The sequence below is a fragment of the Pelecanus crispus genome, chromosome 2 (assembly GCF_030463565.1).
Source record: "Pelecanus crispus isolate bPelCri1 chromosome 2, bPelCri1.pri, whole genome shotgun sequence".
In the NCBI taxonomy this organism is placed as follows: Eukaryota; Metazoa; Chordata; class Aves; order Pelecaniformes; family Pelecanidae; genus Pelecanus; species Pelecanus crispus.
This window is the reverse complement of record NC_134644.1, coordinates 26,015,391-26,037,898: the sequence shown is the minus strand read 5'-3', so window position 1 is coordinate 26,037,898 and position 22,508 is coordinate 26,015,391. Positions and strand designations below refer to the sequence as shown.

General features: G+C 38.3%; 1 protein-coding gene across 3 annotated transcripts in view; it reads right to left on the bottom strand.

Moving 5' to 3' along the window:
• The window catches only part of CDK14 (cyclin dependent kinase 14), a 258,581-nt gene that overhangs the window by 148,887 nt on the left and 87,186 nt on the right, over nucleotides 1-22,508 (bottom strand). For all 3 annotated transcript variants that reach the window (XM_075705351.1, XM_075705350.1, XM_075705349.1), the window contains 2 exons: nucleotides 14,417-14,511; nucleotides 2,572-2,651 (listed from right to left, as the gene is read on the bottom strand). In XM_075705351.1, the coding sequence (XP_075561466.1) occupies nucleotides 2,572-2,651; nucleotides 14,417-14,511 (175 nt within the window). The remainder of the gene's footprint in view (nucleotides 1-2,571; nucleotides 2,652-14,416; nucleotides 14,512-22,508) is intronic.

Genomic DNA, 22,508 nt, shown 5'->3' with positions numbered 1-22,508 from the left:
CCCTCAGTCAGCCAACAGAGATCAAGGAAGATCTGCTTAACACAGTGTCCCATTCTCACTGTTTTTCTGTCTCAAACTTATCAGATAACTTCAAGAGCTTATACAAGCATTTCTTTTTTCTTTTTTTTCCCCCACCCATGAAGCCAAGATCAGCCACAGATACATTACAGAACCCAGTGTGTCCACGATGGATTAGATGCTGCTAAGAAGAAAGCAACGGTCCTGCTAGTGAAGTCTACAGCTGTAGCTTTACTGTCAAATAATACAGGTCTGGCACAACACCACTGAGATTACCTTCTGAAAGTTACATTTGTAATACAGCCTTCTTTACTTTTCTGGCCCTAATATTTGTTTCTGACAAAATCAAAACAAACAACAGAAAAGCCGAAGTCTAACTAGATACAGATTTTTCCCCTTCCCATCTTACACATCATGTATGTCTGACTTCTACACGATATAAAACATACAAGACTGTATTTCTACTAATAACTTCTACAGATCTGAATGGAGTTCCACTACCCAGGAGATAGGATTACATTTACCAAAAAAACCCACAAACAACCAACCTATAACCTGAGTTTGACCGCACCTAACCAAGAGTCTACAAAAGTCGAGGAAAAAAACCTCTCATTAGCCTAATACTCTTTGGATCTAGTCCCAGCCTGATGAGTACTTAGAAATTCAATAGATGCATATAGTCCCATCAAAATCAGTGAGATACCACATACTTCAGAATATATATATTAACTATTAACTTTAAAAGCTTTTCTAGACAAGAGCTTTGTTCTACTAATATTAAAGTACCAGAATTTTAACTGGCTTCAACGACAGTGCTGTAGTCACGGCTATAACGCAAACTTCTCCAATGACAGCGTGAAAAGTGTTTTCATGGAAGCGTGCCTTTATAATTTAAAAAAAAAAAAAATCAAGTGGAAAAATCTCTGTTCTTGTTCCTAATGAATACTTATTTATACTGAGCTCACACAACAAACTATTTACAAAGGAAAACACATTATACTGTATTTGACAGTTATAAGGCTATAAACTTTCGTCTAGACCAAGCTCACATGAAAAAACCTTTTAAGTGTCACTAAAAAGGCGCAAGAAAGCCATATATGCTATTTTCTTATTAAGTCAGTACCATATCAACTAAAAACCTGGAGAACAATAAACATATTTGAAACACAGGCTGTTACGCCTTGAACTCGGCATTACAAATATTGAAAGCTGCGCTTGTAACCCTCTGCACACCTCGTTATTGTGGCACAGCTGTGGGGACAGACAGCTCACAGATAAAATATATATCAGTATGAATAAATGTGTCAGATAATTCAATAATTATTAGTCAAACAAAGCAGTAAAGAACTGCTGAAATTCCTTCATAAATTGGCCACCCACGGTCTTCCCTCCTTTGTGAACGAGCCCCCTTTAATGTGCACAACCTTGGGATGGAAATCCACAGGACTTTAAGGTTTCTAACTTCAGGCTGTCAAATCACACGCAACAGGATTATTTTTGCCCAGTCCACCCTCGAACAGGCTCATTGTACAGACAGACATACGGCATATGGACGGCTGCAGGAACATAGGCAGAAGCGAGGGGCAAGGGAGCTGCAGCTGCTGGGACCGCAACTGCGATGGCCACGAAGCTGCGCGCTTCCCATGCAGGGCCACACTGGACCCTGCGAGGGCTGAAGTTCTGGTACCCCCCTGGCTCATCCCACTTCGGGAATTATGCTGAGATAGTCCGCACAGTTTTAAAAGGTCCCTCAAAAGCGGCAAGAATCTTGTCTCTTTAGTTCACTACCAACTTCAGCTGAGTCTGAATCAGTGGTGTGATGGTAAATTGTTTATTATTTCTCTACCAAGGCTCATTTTTAGTACTTTCTGCCAGAGGAGGCCCACACAGAGAAGGCACATCCAGCAATTTCTGCAAAGGAGCTCGACACAGGCAGGCTCAGATAAAGCAGCCGTCACTAGGGACCACAAGAGGCTGACAAGGAAGGATAAAGGAGCAGAGCAGAAAGCATGACAGGCATCTCCGAGTGCGCTAGATGAGAGTCATTCCCAAGCCACTCAAGTTAGAGTCCATGGGAAAGGAAAAACAAACAAAAGCTAGTCCCAAACTGCACACAGCTTCTAAGACGCCTGTATTTTTGCTCCCTGATCTTCAAATTGCCTTCATCAAAAAACGCTTTTCTTCACTTCATGCTGTGGGTATATGAAAAATTACATCTACCTTCATCTTAGGTGCTGCCTGCAGGCAAGAAGCGAGACTTACACAGTTCCCTCATCTTCCAGAGTGACTTCTCACACCCACCTTAAAACATGCTCTTAAGTACTCATTTGTATAGTAAATCCAACAGGAGCCAAAGCAGAGGCAGAGCTGCATTCTTTAACAAGAACTCCCACACCAAAGGCTTTGTTTTTGAAGCACCAAAGTTTCTTCCTACTGAGAACATAACCATATAATTTGAATTCTCAACCTATTCACTATGGCATGGCACAGAAGTAAGAAGTGCAATTTAATTACACAAAACCCTATGTATAATCATTAAATGTGAGTGCATACCTTCCCTGATAGCGGTAAATGGGGTTCCTTCTTCTTCTTGTAATCTAATCACCTTCAATGCCACCAGCTTTCCATTTACCCTGGAAGGGAAAGAGGGGAGGGGAAGGAAAAATAAAAAACAAAATTAAAGCAGAAACAGTATTTCCCATAACAGAACTTGTTTCCCATCATGTACTTATTCAATTTCTTCCTGTCAATGTCAGTGATTCATTTATAGCACTGTAAGAAACACTTCATAGCTTCCATAATGTCAACTTTATATTTTCACACTCAGATGCAATCCAAGAAATGATCTCAGTTTTCTGTGAGTCAGTCTGTTTCCTTTCTATCACAGCACTAAACTGAAGCTTTGTTAAGAAGTATCACATTGCAAAATACAGTTCTCAAGTATCTGTCCTTTATTTGATCAAATTGTTCAAAGAAAAAGGCATATGATTTTCATCAATCACCCCACTTGCAGTATATCCATATTTATACTGATTGCCTTCTTCCCACTGCATCACACCCATAATTATCACCCTCAAAAAGCTATGGAAGTTTGAGATGGGAAACATTTTTTAGGTTATTCTGACCATTTCCCGTTAGGGCAGGATTGTTTCTAAGGTGCATTCTTAACTACATGGCCCAGGCTAGTGTTAGGTTATAATGACTCTCATTTATAAGATTAAAAAAAAATTTTGTGCTCCAAGGGACGAAACTTCACAACAGGTCACTGTAGTTTCAAATCCATTTGATTGTTTTCACTTCCAGCATTCAAAATTACATCACACATCAATCATATTCAAAGCCTTGCAAAAAAATCCAGTTGGTTCAGTTTATCCAAATTAGATCTCACAAAAACTGAATGAAAGATAAAAACTGGTATCGATTACCCTCCTCAAGAACTAACTCATACTCTGAAACTTTAACAGACTCCCCAGGTATGACAAGCTATGGTGAGGATAGATTACTGAAAAGGCATAATACAGTTTCCAAAAATAAATAAATAAATAATTTAAATTTATCATTATTATTATTATTATTATTATTATTATTATTATTGTTGTTGCAATTTCTTTCTGTAAAAGCAAAATTAGCCCTTATAGCCACATAGCCCAAGGAAGCACTGGAGCTTTCACACTCCTGTAGTCATGGAGGCAATTCCCTATTGTATTGGGCCCTAGAAGATGTATTCATTTTTCTAAGCAAGATGATACAAACACCTACCAAGTCTGAATTAATCTTCTCCCTCAGGCTTTTAATTTTTCTAGTTAAGATGACTTCAGTGACAGGATGGCTACCATCTTGTTTCTTCTAATTATTCTTCTTTTACAATTTCCAGAATCTCATTAGCCCTATACACAGCATTGCATAATGAGCAACTTAAGAAACCCTGGTTATCAAAAGATGGTTTACTCATCACCTTCCAACTACTCCTAATACTTCAGACTGGCACCAGTTCAAATCTCAGGCGTTGAAAGATAATTACCAGCTTAACCCTACTGGATTATCTGGATTTCTCCTTATAATTGCCTTACATATATCTTTGTTTAGATTTAAACAGGACTTCTGGCTTCAGAAAAAGATAAGCCTTGCCCCAAGTAACTTCATGTGTCATGCACAGACAGGAGAATAAACCATAATAAAAGCAGAAGTAGAAAGACTGATGACAGACATGTGGTTCATACATATCTGTAGCTTTCAATTCCTTCGTCAACATACCACCCAAACTATCACATACATATAAATACATTAGACACCTGGATAACTTGATTATTTTACAATAGATGAAATAACTGTGCAGGAGCATTTAAATAAGAAAAGCAAGATCATCTTGCAGATCAAGAACAGGACAGATGCTGTGTTCAGAGAAGGCAATGAAGAATACAACGGAAAAAAGCAGATCAAGGAGGTACTAAGGAAATAGGGGTGTGGACTCTTTTGCCAGAAAGACAGGCAAATAGCATGCAGCATTGTGTAGATTATAGAATCATAGAATGCTTTGGGTTGGAAGGGACCTTGAGAGATCATTGAGCCCAACCCCCCCTGCAGTAAGCAGGGATTGAACCTGTGAACTTGGCATTATTAGCACCATGTTCTAACCAACTGAGCTAACCCTGCTAGTCTTTTTAATCCTAAATTCTACATTCCATTGATTCATTAAGAATAATAAATAACACAAACAGCAATAGTATGGAACTCATTTTGAAGAATTCACAAACACAGTTGGTGGGCTGTGCTATTTAGTTATCACTGCCACTTTGTCATTGATACCTGTCATCATCTCGATAGACATCGTGGCATCTCTTAATATTATCGAAATGATTGAACTAATCTCAAGTAGTATTCCTCTGCATTTCATTCTCCCCTTGAGCATTATTTATCTCCAATATATCAATCTATAACTTCCAGAATAAAACAGCCTCCTTGTTCTCAGTTACTACCCAGTCATTAAAACCTCTTTTTGCATCTCATTTTCTATAAACAGGAGAGTATAAATTTGGAGATGTGAGAAATGATGAAGTATCATCAAATAAAAGAGATAGGTGTGTATATTCACATCCCTTAAGTATTCTCCCACTGATGCAATCTCAGGATGCAGTTCGATGATGCTGCAGAGATGAGCTAAGGGCTACCTTAGGGTATAGCCTTGCTCCTGCTAAATCCCTGCCACACACTCCTCCCACTGTCTTGTATTTGCTTTCATTCCTGCTAGACCCTACAGTGAGACTGCTTAGGGAGCTTAAATAGAAGACTGGCCTTTCCAAAAGAACAAAATCATATTTTAAGAAGTGATGAAGGCATTTTCCATATTTTAAAAGCAAAACCCACTAGAAAATACGAGGGGAAGAACTGGGACCACCTCTTGAGAAGCAACGAGCCACGGGAGCAAGCCAGCTATGCCATGAAATTACACCCTGAATCTTGTGATGACGTGCCAAAATACTGTGGCAATTTCCTTAGAAACAACATTGAAAAAGAGAGACCTGGAGAAAATTACCTCTGCAACCTATCAGAACTTGTCTTTGCAGTCTTCAGTAGTGATCAGATAAGGTTAGCAGAATTCCTCCCAGATATTACTTCACATTTGTCTTCCACAGCTTTCAAAGCATGCTCAGTATTTTCATTATTCTCAAATACAAGTAAAAAGAAAAACTGACAGGCAGCCAGCCTTTCAGACAGCGAAAAGGCAACACTGCTGCCCCTTTTAACATCTAGGATTCATTAAACCACCTCTGTTGCTCACTGTCCAAAGTAAACAATTTCACAGCTTCTCAAAACAATACACTTAACTGGGTCAAGGATTTCACTTGTCATCTTACGTCCATCCTGTCAACTGCCTCATTAGTTTCTATTAAGGACAATATTGATTATAAAAGGCCTATTTTCTAACTTAGAAGCCGTCCTCCGTCCTAAACTAACTCGCTCTTTCTCTGTCTCATCCAAAAATTTTCAGAGAAAGGACAGAAGTCCTGAAGCCTCTCTAATTACCACACAAAGCAGCTTTCCTCCAGGCAAATCACCAGCAGCTGATGGACAGTTTCCCAATTTATGGAAATTCAGCATTTTAATGTTACACAATCTCTTCTGAGAAATTTCTGATTTTATATGCAATGTAGGCAAAAGAAAAATTAGCCCAAATTGGCTTATGTGGCATATAGTAAAAGTCTGTATATTATAAAAAATACAAATGAGCCAGATATTACAAAAAATGCTAATACAATGTGTCATTCTGCCTTTTCTAAAACAGCACATACCAGCATTACCAAAATAAATAAATTTATAAAAATGACCATTTATGAGAAAGTGGAGAAGATTAAAAATTATTTAATGCTTTAATGCATCATTAAGAATATATAATACTGATGAATATAAAGTGACTTATTGGCTTCACTGGGGATAATGCTGATGATGCCACACAGAGAACAATAGAGTACAATAACACTATTTTCTCAAGTTCTTCAGTTATATTTAGATGCAATAAATGTTCTAAATATACCAAATTTGAAAGAGTCAATTAACATAAAATCCACCACTGATTTCAATCTGTTTATTTAATACAGAGTTTTACCATTGCCTGAAGTTGAAGCTGAGTTCATAATTCAAGCAAGTGCTAAGCTTGGGAACATTTCTGCAAAGAAAAATCAGTAGATGGTATTGGGACAAAGCTCTTAGTTGTGATACACATTTCAAGAAACTAATTTTTATCAAGAAAAGTAACTCAATAGTTAAATACTCATTTACACAAAAAGCTCAAAGTTTGATGATCAGACCCTGTAAGTATCTAATTAGATCTACTCTGTAGTGACATTAACATCACAAACAGACATCTAAAATCCCAAACAGACCACGGTGGCCTAATGAAACCAGGCTCAGTCAGAATTTTGCTTTGAAGAAACCTGACAGAGGCAAATTCACTGTAGTTTTAGTCACCTCTGATTATTCTACCAACAAGTAACTAACTCCACATTGAGGGAAACACTTCTTTTAATCAGTATTATAAAAGACAGTTCAGTGTAAACATGTTTTATATTATATTTCTGTTACTGAAATGGACATATTTGTAGTTTACAAAAACCACTTACAGTCCCACTAAAGCCCTATGGTGCAAATACTCAAGGGACTAACATAGCCCCTCAACTTCTCTTTTTGACTCCCATCATCTTTTAACCTCCATCCTAAACAAAAGTTATGTTGTTTTAGAAGAAGCCAGTGGGTTAAAGATACTTCATATTGCTGACGTTTATTAGGGCTGAAAAACAGAAGATCAAGGAGTTCCGAAAGAGATGAAGGATTGTGCTGGTTTTGGCTGGGGTAGAGTTAGTTTTCTTCATATAGCTAGGATGGAGCTATGTTTTAGATTTGTGCTGAAAACAGTGTTGGTAATACAGAGATGTTTTAGTTATTGCTGAGCAGTGCTTACACACAGTCAAGGCCTTTTCTGCTTCTCACACCTCCCAACCAGCGAGAAGGCTGGGGGTGCACAAGAAGTTGGGAGGGGACACAGCTGGGACAGCTGACCCCAACTGACCAAAGGGATATCCCAGACCATATCACGCCATGCTCAGCATATAAAGCTGGGGGAAGAAGAAGGAAGGGGGGACGTTCGGAGTGATGGCGTTTGTCTTCCCAAGTAACCATTACCTGTGATGGAGTCCTGGTTTCCTGGAGATGGCTGAACACCTGCCTGCCGAAGGGAAGTAATGAATGAATTCCTTGTTTTGCTTTGCTTGTGTGTGCGGCTTTTGCATTACCTATTAAACTGCTTTTATCTCAACCCATGAGTTTTCTCACTTTTTCTCTTCCGATTCTCTCCCCCATCCCACCAGGGGGAAGTGAGCGAGCAGCTGTGTGGTGTTTAGTTGCCAGCTGGGGTTAAACCACAACAAGGATTTAGATTATTAATTAGTGTGGTCACTGGAACTAGGGATTGTGTTCTTCACAGGACTCAAGGTAGTCTCATACAAATAATGCAGCAGCTCTCACTTGAACAGGAGCAGGCGAGCAGCATCAGAGCATTTACCTCCAGGTCCCTCGTCCCTATCTCCCAGCCTACATCATTCAGTTCAAACTAATCTGCTGCTCATCTCAGCACAGGGGCTGCACTTGACTCACGCCTGCTGGAAGCAAATCACTTGGGACTGGCAGCAGGGAGAGCGATGCACAGCACTGGTCCTCCTCCATATACCTCACATCTCTTTGGGCCACGCTGATTTTCATATAAAGAACAGATTTTCATATAAAGAGAATTCAAAGACAAACATAGTGGTATCACTTATAAGTAAAGTGGCTTCTTACAACTCTGCACACCGACAGTCACTGGGGATCTTCTGAGAGATGCCATTCCACAGCTAACTGGAAAATACATTGGTGCATAATGGCATTTAGTTGGCAAATTACTTCAGCATTTGCTCTACCATTCCAATCGTGCATATATGTGTCAGTGCCAATAAATTACTATCCAATAACTTATAGCACTTGCATCCAATATAACTATGTTCTATCCTAGTTTTTCTACCACGCTTTCCTGTGGAATCCAGGGTAAGTAATACAATAGATTTTCTTTCCTCTGTTTCGTCCCCTGCCATGAGAGATAATAATGCTATGTCACCTCTGTGAACTGCTTTGCAGGTTGAAGCACAGCATATATAGTGTAACATTCTCTTTATATATACAACTATAGAGGAAAAATCTCCCAATATTCATTTTAAACACTGAGAAATACACTCAGTAAGTGATCAATATAGTCAATGATTCATCTTCTGGTTAGAATCTTGGTAACTTGTTTTAATACTTACACTACTTTAATAATTTTTCCACCATTTGGCATTTTAGTTCAACATCTAGCTATCATTAGTTTTGCATCTAGGTCAACTTGAAGATACTGCTTTTATTAAAGATTTACAACACTAGAGATTTTTTTAAAAGCGTCTGTATACACACTTTATAAACCCATGTCATGACTTTAAAACGTATAGTAAAAAAGTAGCCTACAAAAATCAGTTAAGCACATCAGTTAAAAAAAAAAAATGAGGGGGGCAAAAAAGATGAAAAAAAAATTGGGAAGCTCTAGTAGGTAACCATAAAGTGCCTTTTCATAATCCCTGAATTCATGAATCCATTCACTTTCCAGCCATCTGGTATCCTCAGATGAAGAGAGTGACACTGATTTCAAACAATTTGCAAGACATAAAAGAAAAGGTTCAGAAAGTTTAGGGCACTAAGGCAACATAAAACAGAGCAATTTTGAAATGTTCAGTCTAAATGCATTGGCCAAAATATGAAGAAAATATTATCTGTGAACTGGACTGTTGCACATGAAACGTATCAGGAAGCATGTGAACACAACACCTCACATGGGTATGGAGTAAAGCTAGAATGACTAAAAAGCAACAGCATGACAGACAAAGCCATGGCAAGTCCTTCAGGCCATCCGAAGCACTTGCAATAGATTACACATAAAACAAAAGACAATTAAAGAGTCATGGAGGTTTCATGACAAGTAAAATAACTTCTGCAACTTAAAAAATAAAAGTCAGAACAGCAATTAGCCCTGTCAGTCATCCTCACTGAAGCTTCCAGCATCATAAATATAAAAATCAAAATACTCAAGTCTTCATTTTTCTTGTGAGCATACATGTATATGAAATGTGATGGCCAGCTATATATTCGTAACACATACTACAATACATCATGCCAACAACAAATACAGGTAGTTCCCACTGATCATTCAAATATTCCCTGCTGCCCCAAGAATAACGTCACATGGAAACCGCAGCCAGTGCAGAGAACGGTGCCTGCCCTCCTGAGCACAATTACTCGCTAAGATCCGCTCTTTATACCACGAACTCCCTATTGATTTTCAGGTGAATAGTAAAAGGTATGGCCTTTGATGGAGATAAACATAAAACGCCCTGGATACCTGAAAAAATACCTTTCATCTTTGCGTACACGTTGGAATCACCTTGAACACAAAAAATTCAGATTTCAAACAGAAGTGGGAGAGGTACCTCGACTGAAGGACTGCCCTACACCTCTGCAGCCTTTGCGCTTGCGTTGACAGCATCAGCTTCTACTGTGGTCTGCTCAGCACTCTACCAGTTTCTCATTAATAGTTAAAAGGGATATGGACCAGAATTTATTAGGGCAAGCATTTTATTAGGGATAAATTGAAATTACATAATTTTGTGGTAGGGAAATTAGGCAAACACATGTTGATTGAGCTCTCTGTTACAAATTCTACACGTTTTTTGCAATACTTTGAGCATATGCAACTTAGTAAAGGTGCCAAAAAAACTAAAGGTACACTAAAAATCACACGGACAAGCAAGAAGGAGATAGAGATCACAGCAGTGCCAGAAGCAATGGAGATACCATTGGCTTGCCTCTCAAAACAGAGACACATGCTGTGCAAGCAGCAGTCACAGATCACATCGCTTTAACCGAAGTAATCTTTTTTAATTCTTTGCCTTGAACGGCAATTGAACACAGTGGGAGGACAGGACGGAAACCATGCCAACTTGTAATATTGCCAAAAGCACAGGTTTTTCCCTTAAGTGCAATATGCAGAGTTCCCACTGCAGGGATGCAAGGCCTCCACGCTGCTTTGTAAGGGGCTCTGGTTGGCAGCAGCTCCCCTGCGCTGTCATCAGCTTCATCTCCCGACTCTCATAACTCACATCAACATTTATGTGCCACAGATCAAGCCAGATCCCATTGCTGTACGTTCAGGTAATTTTATAATCAAGAAGGGAAGAAGGTCAACAGCAGAAGGAAGATATACGTGTCGATACAGACAGACAGCACTTCTTCAGCTCAGCCACAAAATAAAATGGTACAAGACTTCAAGAGGCACCTGTTGCCTTGCACCTATTGCATGGCAAATGTTCACAGTGTTAGCCAATGGAACTTGCATCATTTTTTACAGCATTATCAGTAAATTACTAGGCCTACTTCTCCAAAATTTTACATATAAAAAAAAAGGCAGAAATCACTTCAAAGTGATCTGAATTCCATGCAGTAAGCAGCCTCTTGGGATTTTATACAACACAGCAACATGTGAGAATCTAACCTGAACAAAAGTAGAAAATTAACATGCCAAGATGAGTTTCACTACACACGCCTGATGTGCAACATGTGAAATCAAATAGATTTGCCTATTGATGTAACTGTCAGCCAGAAACAAATGGCTGCTTGGCTATTTTTCCAATAAAGAAAAAAGCCCAGCCTAAGAGAATACTGCTTCACTTTCCTCAACAACACAGTCCCGTTCACTCTGCTGCTTCCTCACTGCAGGGAATCATTTTTATCTGACTACAAAAAGAGAAATCCATCATCCAGTAAGAGGAATTAGCCCACTTCATTTCACTTTCCTGGGATACTGCCACAAATACTCAAATAGACAGAAAAGTAATGGGTTTGGTAGGAAGGCAAGGGCTTGGTACCACTGACCCTGCTCCAAGTTGTAAAAAGCCAGGCTTGCCCTGAAAGCAAGTTACTGCACACTACTTTACATTTTAGGAAAGGAATGGCTGATTTTGTATCTCTGGAGTCAGGTATGTATCTTTTAGTCTTTTCAATTAGTAAGCTAGGATCACCAATTTTTTTTATTCCATCATTATGATCAGCAGGGGAAATAATTTAAAAGGATTAAATATATCTCAGGTAATGCATTAAAAAAAACCCCAACAAATCCCACTACTTGCCACAAGAAGCTGGTGATAAATATTAAGCACAATAATTCTGAGTACAAAGTGTCATTCAAACCAGCTCAATCTGATCTTACATCCTCCATCTTCCACTACAGCTAAGTACACATCTCGGAAACATTTTGGCAAAATGAGAAAGCCAAGCATTAGAGTTGGTTGAGAATTACGGATTCTCACACATTTTGACCAAAATGCACTTGTTGTGCAAGTACTACCAGCTTTTCCAAATACATGTCACATCTGCGTTCTGCAGTGTGCCATGAGGGCTTAATCCTTCAGCAGTCAAAACTGGGCACATGCCAAAACAAACAGCCCTCTTGACCCATTTTGCTCATATTTCTTCCCACTGAGCCTGTAGCCAGGGGAACACAGTGATGCATGTCACAGTCTCACCTGACATACCTACATCAGGTGCTAGAAAAAAATTTCTATATCTATTCCTGTATCATTTTAGCTAAAGCTATAAACAGTCAGAGCCAATCTACCAGAAAAGCAGCGGCAGAGTTAGGCTTTAATGGAATGGCCGGAGCCAACGTTGACCCATCCATTCGCACCCCCGTCCATCTGTCTTCCCCAATACTATGTCACAGCAGTGATGCTCTCTCTTCTTTGGGGATATCATCTAGGCCAGAGGTTACCCAATTTCTCATGGGGACAGAAGAGGTAACAGGGCCACATTCCCTCAACCAACAACTCCTTTAGAAATAGCAGATAGCCCCTATAGTGTTGCCCTGTTCTTAAGGAATAACCTCCTCCTGCTGTGAAGTAGTTGCAACTGTTTCTCTAGTTCAAGAAACAGAAGTCTGGGCTGCAGGTGCTGAATCTGGACAGTGCTGTGTAATATGGGAATTATTCAATTCTCAGCAGGAAAAAAAAGCCAAACAAAATTAAGCAGGTGAAGGAATATTACTATAACATTAGGAATATTCTCTGCATATGCATTCTGACCCACACTCTAGTTACACACACTTTTTTCAAAATACATTTTAAAGACCTTGCAAAAGATGTTACAAAGCAGCAGAACAGAGTTATATATAATTGTTATAATTCACACTACTTATTCAGAGCTTGCTATTTATAATGGAGAATGCAGAGAGCCCAGTAATTTCAATTTATTATTCAACTACCATTAAAATAATTGAAGTATTTCTTACACATCTCCAGTCAGCTCTACTAAAACAAATGAATATTTCTAACCAATCTATGTTTCATAACACGTTCAGAAATCACCTCTGAATGAAATAGCTTCAGGGAAGCGCTTTGCTTTGGTTTTAACTTTCAGCCTGTTCCACTGATTGACGGGATATCTCGCAACCCTGTTGCCTTAATTCAATCTTACTGAAAGCCAAGGCATATGGGATAACTATCACCAGATACATGCTGTGATTTTTAAAGGGGCTTAGTAATAAGGTGCAAGCTGAAATCTATATGGTGTTCTCATATTACGTAGACCCCAATGAAAAACTTAAATATGTATAATATCTGGAACTTATGGTGACGTGTAACTGAACCATTAACAATACAACGTAACAGCACTTTCTTGAAGAAAGCTGCCAGTGAAAGAGGATACATGTACCAGCATGGCACATGTGTAAATACTTCTTTTACATTTAGAACACGTTTTTATTCATATCAGCTGTCATTATGCTCATCAATCTCAAAGCTACTGAGAGATGAGGACAACCCTCATTCTGATTTATTACAAATACTCAGTGAAAAAAATAACTTTTAGTACCTACCTAACTCAATGACCTTGGAAAACATTAACATGTATTTCCTTGTTTCAGTAGTTATTCTGTCCCATGACTGTCATGATACTGTCTCTGCTGAGAATGGTAAGTTGCCTCATCTACCATTCACTAGACGAAGTTTTTAAATAAAGATATTGCACGTACCCTATCCTTCTCTTCAAACTGCTTTATTATTATTGAAATTTTGATTATGAAAACTTGATTAAATAGATGAACTTGCACAAGACACTCTGCTTGATGAAAGATAAATCTCAATAGAAGCTCAAGAAGTATATTTTAAGTATGTTTACTGACTTATTTTATACAATATAGAAGCACTTAAAGCATTGGGAATAAAAAAGCTGCAACAAATAACCTAAAGTGGCTGAAAACAGTAAATATTTGACATGTATAGATTAGATTATTTTGAGGTGAAGTGGTTGCAAGGATTGTAAATAAACTCTTTTAAACAAACTAAACTTACAGTATTCCAAAATTCCATTCATTCCCTTCATGTTATTTTAGTCAAGCTTTTTAATAATGACAAATAAAAGACTAACAAACTCATTGCATATATTCAGCATTGCTCTCAGCACATCAGAGAAATCTACTTGATAGTATATTGTGCTCTTACGCTAAAAATTAAATATCTTACATTTAATTTGGTATGGACATTGAGAAAGCAGTACAACACTAATGTACAAACAAAACATCAGATTAACAAGATGGGATCTCATCTTGTTCTGATGTGAAGGTAATACGTTACCTATGCAACATGGTCTCAGCCTCTTTCACAAGAGCACATGGCAGTCAGTAGCAGTCTGCATTCATTCATAGCTATCTATGTACAAGTGCAGCAACATCAATTAATACCTTCTGCTTATCCTCATTTACACACAAAATTAAATGAACAAAACCACCACTTACTTGCTTTTCCCTTTGTATACTGTAGCATAGGATCCTTCTCCTAGTTTTTCCAGTTTTTCATATGAGTCTGCTTTTCCAAACTTGGGGCTTGTAGGCTAAACAAAACAAAAAAAGATGACCTTTCAGCATATATACACCCGCAACATTAACTGCTTTGGTTCAGCCTTTAGAGAGCAAACATCATTATCAAAACTCATAGACGTGCATGTTTTCAGTAGCCAACAATAAAAAAAAAGTTAATAGCAGAGCTCATGAAACAATATAATAGGCTACTCAAACAAACATCATTCAACACCCCAGATGGTGGTTGCCGATATCAACCATATACCTACATCACTGGAACTATCAAAAGGATTTTGTTCTTAATCAAAGAGACATTTCTGTTTTATTTTTCACATACATCACTTCACACAGGGAAAAAGATCATTAACAACTAAGCCAGCTTATCTTTCTTAAGAGATCTAAGCAACAGTCTTAATCTGCCCTACAAAATCAGATTAAAACAGCTGCCTAATTTTTTTTTATTTTTTAGACTAAAGCCCACCCCAGTAAATCAACCGTTGTTCAGATAGTGGTCAAAATACTACAGGAAAGCACATTTAAAGAGAGTACCTTGTTTCTGAATTATATTTATAGTCTTCAGCTTATGGTTATATTGTACTTTTAATAGCAGGTATATGCAGCATAGTTGAATAAAATCCTGTAGCCTTAATATCTGTAGCCTAAGTGAGAGGCCTAAAATTGAACCAAGCTAAGCACTGATTCTTGCTCAAAGGGCCAGACAGCTCAGCTGTGCTTTGTGACAGACTGGTACTTGCCCCACTTTTACACACTCCTAACACAGACCACCACAACACTGCAAAAACAGAAATTCACCTAACACGAAAATGATTCATTTGGGAAGATGATATTAAAAAATTCAGAGAGAGAGAGATGCATTATAAGTAGTAGTATTGCATAAATTATGCTTCCAGATTTTTAGTCTATGAAACAATGCTATTCCAAATGATGCAATATAATATCTAACTTTTACAAAAAGAAGTACTTGGAAGCACGGCAGATAAGCATTTTTGTACACAACTTTCTGATTAAGTTCTTGGAAAATGTTACTTAAATTTCAGGCTGCAGTGCTTGGATGTCCTGTACCTAAACCAACCAAAAGAGTATAGAACAGATATTTTGGAGGGCCAGCACTGATGCTCAAATCAGATGCAGGGCCTGATTTGTTAGTACTCTGGTTATAACGCTACAAAGAAAAGCAGCCAAGTAAATCCAGCATGTTGAGGGTTGAATTTGACTGGGAGACTCTAAGCCATGCGCAGCTGCACACAGCGCACACTCACGTTTAGGATCTTACGCCTGATTTACAAAAAGTACTCAAGTTTCGGGTTTTTTGAAAGGAGACAAACATTACAGTGCAGGACACATCTGTGTGTAAATTCCTTTAAAACCATGGTCAAAAGTTTCAAGTCAACTGAGCCTAAAGATTACTTCTATATAAACAGGCAAGGGCATCCCAGGTAAGATGACCTGGTACCTCATACCTCTCCACTACACTCATTTAACCATTAGCCAGAAAATAAAAAAATTCCCTTTACTCAACAATTCTACATTTGTCCTAAGCCATACTCCTGCCACTTTGGCATATATACCCCTTTTTTGAGGCTAACATCCCAGCTTTCTATTGAATGGTATCAGGATATACACATGTATGTTTGCAAAACTGAGCCCTTTCATCTCCCTCCAATACACAGAATGACCTATTATTTTGCTATCCAATTCCTAAATATGAACAGAACAAGGAAAATATGTCGTATGGGAACCCTCAGATCTCTTTCCTGTTATATTATTTGGACCACTTCATTATAGATAAGGCAGCAATATTCTTGGCTCCCAATCTGTGCTTAAAAAGGCATTCTGCCTGGTTAGAAATGAAATTTTTATTTTTTTAATCAAAGTTTTATTACAGATGTCACTAACAGAGGTGACTAAAGTACTTATTCAAGTAGTTTTTTCATTTAAGTATCCAATTATGGACTAATGCAACATTACAAAACTATAGGAAAAAAAATGTTTAGATGTTTAAGTGTCTCCCATACAATGAAAAGGGACAGCAAAATATTTCCCAAATTGCAGGCTGCAGTGAACAGACAGTGAGCAGCTTTGTTTGGAGTGGAAATGCTGCCCCAGTTAGCAGTGAATGGTTCACTGTTGGTTTCCTCATAGGGTGAGGAAGAAAAAGGACAGAGTTTATACATGTGTTTCACACCCATTCCCATTTTCACACTGAGATTTACTTTTATTTTATACTTCTGGAGACCATAATGTAAAGGTCACAACAACTTGTAATGCCTTAAGATCTTGATAGGAAGCAGGATGCCTTTAATCCACTACCGCACAGTAAATCGTCAACAGTAATTATTCTTACAACCTCAAGTTAATTTCTCTGTGCTCCAGCTGCCGGAAGCACGGATTTAAGGTCATGCCTTTTGACTCATTCTCCTCCTGGAAGCTGCTGCATCCTGACTGAGAACAGGCAACACACTAAAAGCTCGCATTGGCGGGATGGGGAGGAGAGCTCACCCCTGATGGCACAAAAGAGGTGCTGGTTTCAACTGTCTTGCCCTCAGGGGCCACCCCCCGCAGTGCCCCAGGGCTCAGTTCTGCAGCAGCAAGGCTGACCTGCCACCTCCCGCAGCAGCCCAAATCACTTCTCCGGTGCCTGCTCATGCTAGGTAAGAGCAGACCAGAAACAACCAGACAACCAGAAACCCAACCTGTCAGCCACCACCTCTCCCATATGCAGTAAAACCACGTGGCTGATATCCTCCTCTTGCCTGGTTCCAGCACCTCCGCAGCGGAGCTCAGCCCTATTCCAACAGGATCGCTAGATACGATTGCCCATGTTCTCACACTATTGGATCTCCCTTTGTGAAAATGTACATCCCTTTTCCTTGTATTTGTCATCTTTAAAGGCTTACAATTTTTGAAGGTATCTGGTGTAGAAAAGCACTTCAGAGGATTTTACAAAAAAAATTTAAATAAATTCTGAGGCAGCAGACTTTGCAAACTAATTTGTATGACATTTCTTAATGAAACACCAACAGATCTCACTCAGCACATGAAATTACTTCAGAAAAATGAAGGAACAAATTTACCAGGTCCCCAACATTCTCTCAATTTTTTTTTTTACATGAAGGCTCACACATTATTTCAAACTTAAAATTACAAATTGCTTATGAACGTAAGAAGTTCAGACACTTCTTACCTTTCCTTTTATTTCTGGATTATAAAGGAGGCAACGACTGACTGAGATAATGCAAAAAGACAAAACTTTAAGCTTAAAGCTTAAATTTTGGAAAGGGACCTAAATAAAGGGTTATGGAAGGGATCTAAATAACTTGAAGTTCCACGTGACTGCTGAAAATTATAACCATTTCAGCTAACTTTATTATTGTACTCCCTCTTTCATGTAGTTATTTTTTCAGCTTCATGGCCATGAATTTTGTTACTCAGATTTCTCCACATTAGTTTATCTTTTTCAACCATTTCTGTTAAAAAAATATGCCTTGTTTCAGCAAGATTATGGTACCAACATTTTTTTAACAAACACTAATATTAAAATCAAATATAGAAAATTCACTTTAAGTATAATTTCTTCTTTTCAAGTATTTTATTCCTTCCGGTAAAATAGATGAGAATACATATACACAGCAATTTGTATTTGTTGAGTCACAAGAGTCCCATATTCTGCCTAGGATATGGTTGACTGAAATACACATACTGAGTGAGACATATCCAGAGCATGTCAGATGTACAGCGCTTGCACCAGCCACTGACATACCTCACAAGCAGCAGACTCGCAAGAAGTTCCCCTATATTTTAGAAAGCTGGTGCAATCCTCCAATTTGACTCAGACAAGATTTCTCAACAGAAAAGAGTACTAATGTTAGCTGAATTTCAGCCAATTTTAGCTGAATGCACATAATTTGATGTTTGCTCAAAGCTACTTTTTGAAGATCTAACATTACAATTCTTCTACCACTATTAATTTCCCTTTCTTCTTACCACTCCTTACTGCTTTTTAACGCTCTAAAACACTGACATAGAATCATTTAGGTTGGAAAAGACCCTTAAGATCAACAAGTCCACCCATTAACCTAGCACTGCCAAGCCCACCACTAAACCATGTCCCTAAGCACCACATCTACACGTCTTTTAAATACCTCCAGGGATGGGGACTCAACCACTTCCCTGGGCAGCCTGTTCCAATTCTTGACAATCCTTTTGGTGAAGAAATTTTTTCCTAATACCCAATCTAAACCTCCCCTGGCACAACTTGAGGCCATTTCCTCTCGTCCTATTGCTAGTTACCTAAGTAAAGAGACCAACACCCACCTCACTACAACCTCCTTTCAGGTAGTTGTAGAGAGCAATAAGGTCTCCCCTCAGCCTCCTCTTCTCCAGGCTAAACAACCCTAGTTCCCTCAGCCGCTCCTCATAAGGCCTGTGCTCCAGACCCTTCACCAGCTTTGTTGCCCGTCTCTGAACACGCTCCAGCACCTCAATGTCTTTCTTGTAGTGAGGGGCCCAAAACTGAACACAACATTTGAGGTGCGGCCTCACCAGTGCCAAGTACAGGGGGACGATCACTTCCCTAGTCCTGCTTGTCACACTATTCCTGACACAAGCCAGGATGCTGTTGGCCTTCCTGGCCTTCCTGGGCACACTGCTGCCTCATATTCAGCCAGCTGTCAACCAAAATATGTCACGACATAACGTGACTGTGATAGAAGGACAATCTTTGCCATGTCTGAAAACTGGTTATTTACTGAATGTGTAAATTTTGTGTTTAGTTAATGAAAGCCTTCAAATCTTTTCTATGAAAATTTTATCATTATTTGTTGGACTTAAACCAAAGGGAGATCTCCTCCCTATGGCCACACAGACTTGTATATACTGAACATCAGTAGGACTACTTAGGCATAAAGAAGCCCATTGCTCAGTGTTAGAGCTTTGTATTTGCTACAAAAAAAAAAAAAAAAGAACTTTCAAAGCTAAGGAAAAAAAAAAACAAAACCAGAGGTGCAGGTGTGACCAAGACTGTACTATTTAATGGGTCAAAAGTTAAATAGGCAGTAAACAACCAGTCAGCAAGAAATTGATAAGACTGCAAAAAAATAACTGAAAAGTGAATTTTCATGCTAGGGAGAATTCTTCCACAGAACTCCAATGGGAAAGATAGATGAATTACTAAGACAGAAGGGAGTAAAGGTCCTCATCACTCTGAAGAATTGAACATAGTCCCAAGTCACTGGGAAAGTCAGCACAGGGTGTGGTGGATCATGTTATCGCAAGAGGACATTGGCAACTGGAGTGCAGGATGGTGCACGTCTTTCCCTTCAGGAAACGCGCTGGGAGTTTTACTTTTTTGTCTTTATGCTTCACTCTCCTTGAAAATAGTTTCCATTGAGGTAGTTTTCTTACTATTAGCCCACATTTTTCCCAGTGCAAGATTAGTCTAAGAGCACCACTGACATGGGGAGCGAGCATCTTTAGCAGCACAGCTTACCATAACCAATATTTTTTTTCCCTCTGGTTAAGGAAATACAGATCACAGTAATATGGATAGAAGGAGTATGCCAAAATGCTGAATACAGAAATAGAAGCAGCTAGTATTTCAAACTGACAAGAGAGTATTAAAAAGAACAGAAAGAAAAAGAAATGGGAAAAAACTGTCTTTTCTGACCAGGTCACTTCAAATAGCCACTTCATTGATATAGACTGTAGGAGGGATAACAGCTTTAATCCAAGATCGTGCAGTATGAGTCCTTGCACTACATTGCCATATGAATACCTCTCTTTCTCAAAATCTATGTAGTAAAGAAAGCTTTAATGGAAAATTACACTGAAAATCACCTGACTATTCTTATAGAAGCTGTGTGGGTTATGTTCTCATGCAGTTTTCATAAGTGCAAAACAGCTTGTGAATGTCACACTTAACCGGCACACTCCCGAGCCTAAGTTTTAAATAGACCTTTTTCTTTTTTTTTTTTTTAAACTACAGGATATTAAACTTCAATATAGAATTATCCTCAAGGGAAAAATACTATGTTCACAGTACCACTGTAAATTATTGAAAATCAAAACTAAAGATCTGTTTTGTTATATGCCTCCAAAGAAATAAATTCATTGCTAGAAAGTAAAAGGCAGGCCAAGAGGCCTAACTCAGATTAAATCACAAGAACTGAAGATTTTTTTTTTAACCAATCTGTATTTTGTCGTCTTTGACATAATGGTAAAGCTTCTTTTACAAAATCATATGCAAGTTTCACAGTAATTAGTCCCCTTTCTCAAGATTTTATCCTATGCATAATAATAGGTCACTTTGGTCACACTTTATTCTTTCTTTTTTAAACCTTGCAAGTTGGACTGTTTTCTAGGGCAATGCTCAAGGGATACAAAGATGTTCAGGAATCCAAACCGAGCAATAATCTGAGCTGTACCACTATCTGATCCTGTCCCGTTGCTAGCATCTTTCTAACACTTTAACACGCAGACATAAATTAAGAGCGACCTGAGCAAGAGTGACCATAGACCTCTTTGTGAAAGGCCTGGATGCAGTTTTTAAAGCTGTTTACTTGTTCTCCAGGCTATTAAAGCACAGGAGCTGGACCAACTGCCACATTTTATCTGCCTTATCATCTAGAGAGTATCCTCCACGTTAACAAATATTAAAGCTTCCCTTGTGCTAGAAAAGAAAAATCTGTTCTCTATACTGAACTCTGAAATTACCTTACCTCAATAAAAAGTATGTACTCGGAAAGATGCAGTTATCCTAATAATTAATAGGTTCCTAAAACTGGAGAAGGTTGCATACACCTGAAGAGGAAGACAGGCAAGAACAGCACATCAAGTATTTAGGCAGACAGAATGATGCCTAACTTTTAGACAAAAATCTGACTTTAGTGCCTGCTTTAAAGTTAGATTTCTTATGCAACCAATTTACAACGTGTTAATAGGATCAATTCATGCTTTTTTGCTTGCTCTGTTTTTGAGGAAAGTTGCATATAACAGGAGTGAAAATTAATAGAAGTTACAGAAACAGAAGAGAGGCTGCTCTCCCAAAAAGAGTGCAGAGTCAATGCAGTAAAGGATTCCTTATTGAATTATTTTTATCTGAATGATTTTTTTACATTTAGGTGAGTTGGTAGAAGATTTGTGTTTTGCTGCATATAGTTTTTAAAAAGTAACTGAAAGGTAGCACATATACCTTAGCATGACATTTGAATTAATTGCCATAGATCTTAAGCCATTCAAAGAGAAAAAAAAAAGTGTATCAGTATGTAACTAAATCTCGACCAGATGGCTAGCTTATAAAACTTGAAATATTCTATTTACATATTGTGCAAAAGTACTATTTTAGCGTATAAAGTGTGTACACTGAATACAATAAAACTTCACCTTGCACTGGAGAAAAATATATAAGGCCACATGCCTAAAGAGCATGGATCTCAAATACAACTTTGAGAGAATGAGTCAAATCATCTTCCAAAGCCAGTTTTATTTTGGGAAGAGTGGCATGTGTTTGTTTTTTCAGTTGTGCTTTTTTTATTTTGTCCAGTTTATTTTGTAGTTTCACTGCTTCTTCAGTTAGGGAGAAAAGAAAAGCAAGTTTCTTCCCTTGCCAGGCAAAAGACTCAGCAAAAGATTTTTAGAAAGATAAAATATAGACAGATGATAGATAAGGACACACAACTATAGCTACATGTGTATAATACATACATGTCTATATACACATATATATTGTGTTGGGCTGGATCAGAGGTTTGACAAAAGTTTGTCAAGCCAAGTTCCCTTCTTCTAGCAGTGGCCAACAGGTGATGCACAGGTAGGCAAACACCTACTTCACAACCTCCAAGGTGAATATTACCCATTATTCTGATGTGATAAAAGGATAAGTCTGTTCTGCTGGAAATTTCATTCCATAATAATACCCAATTTCAATCAGCTTAAACAGTTTGAAAATCACATTCATAGATGTTTTCTTATATTTATAAGAAGGGGGAAAGAAGAGGTAATGCAGTGTGAC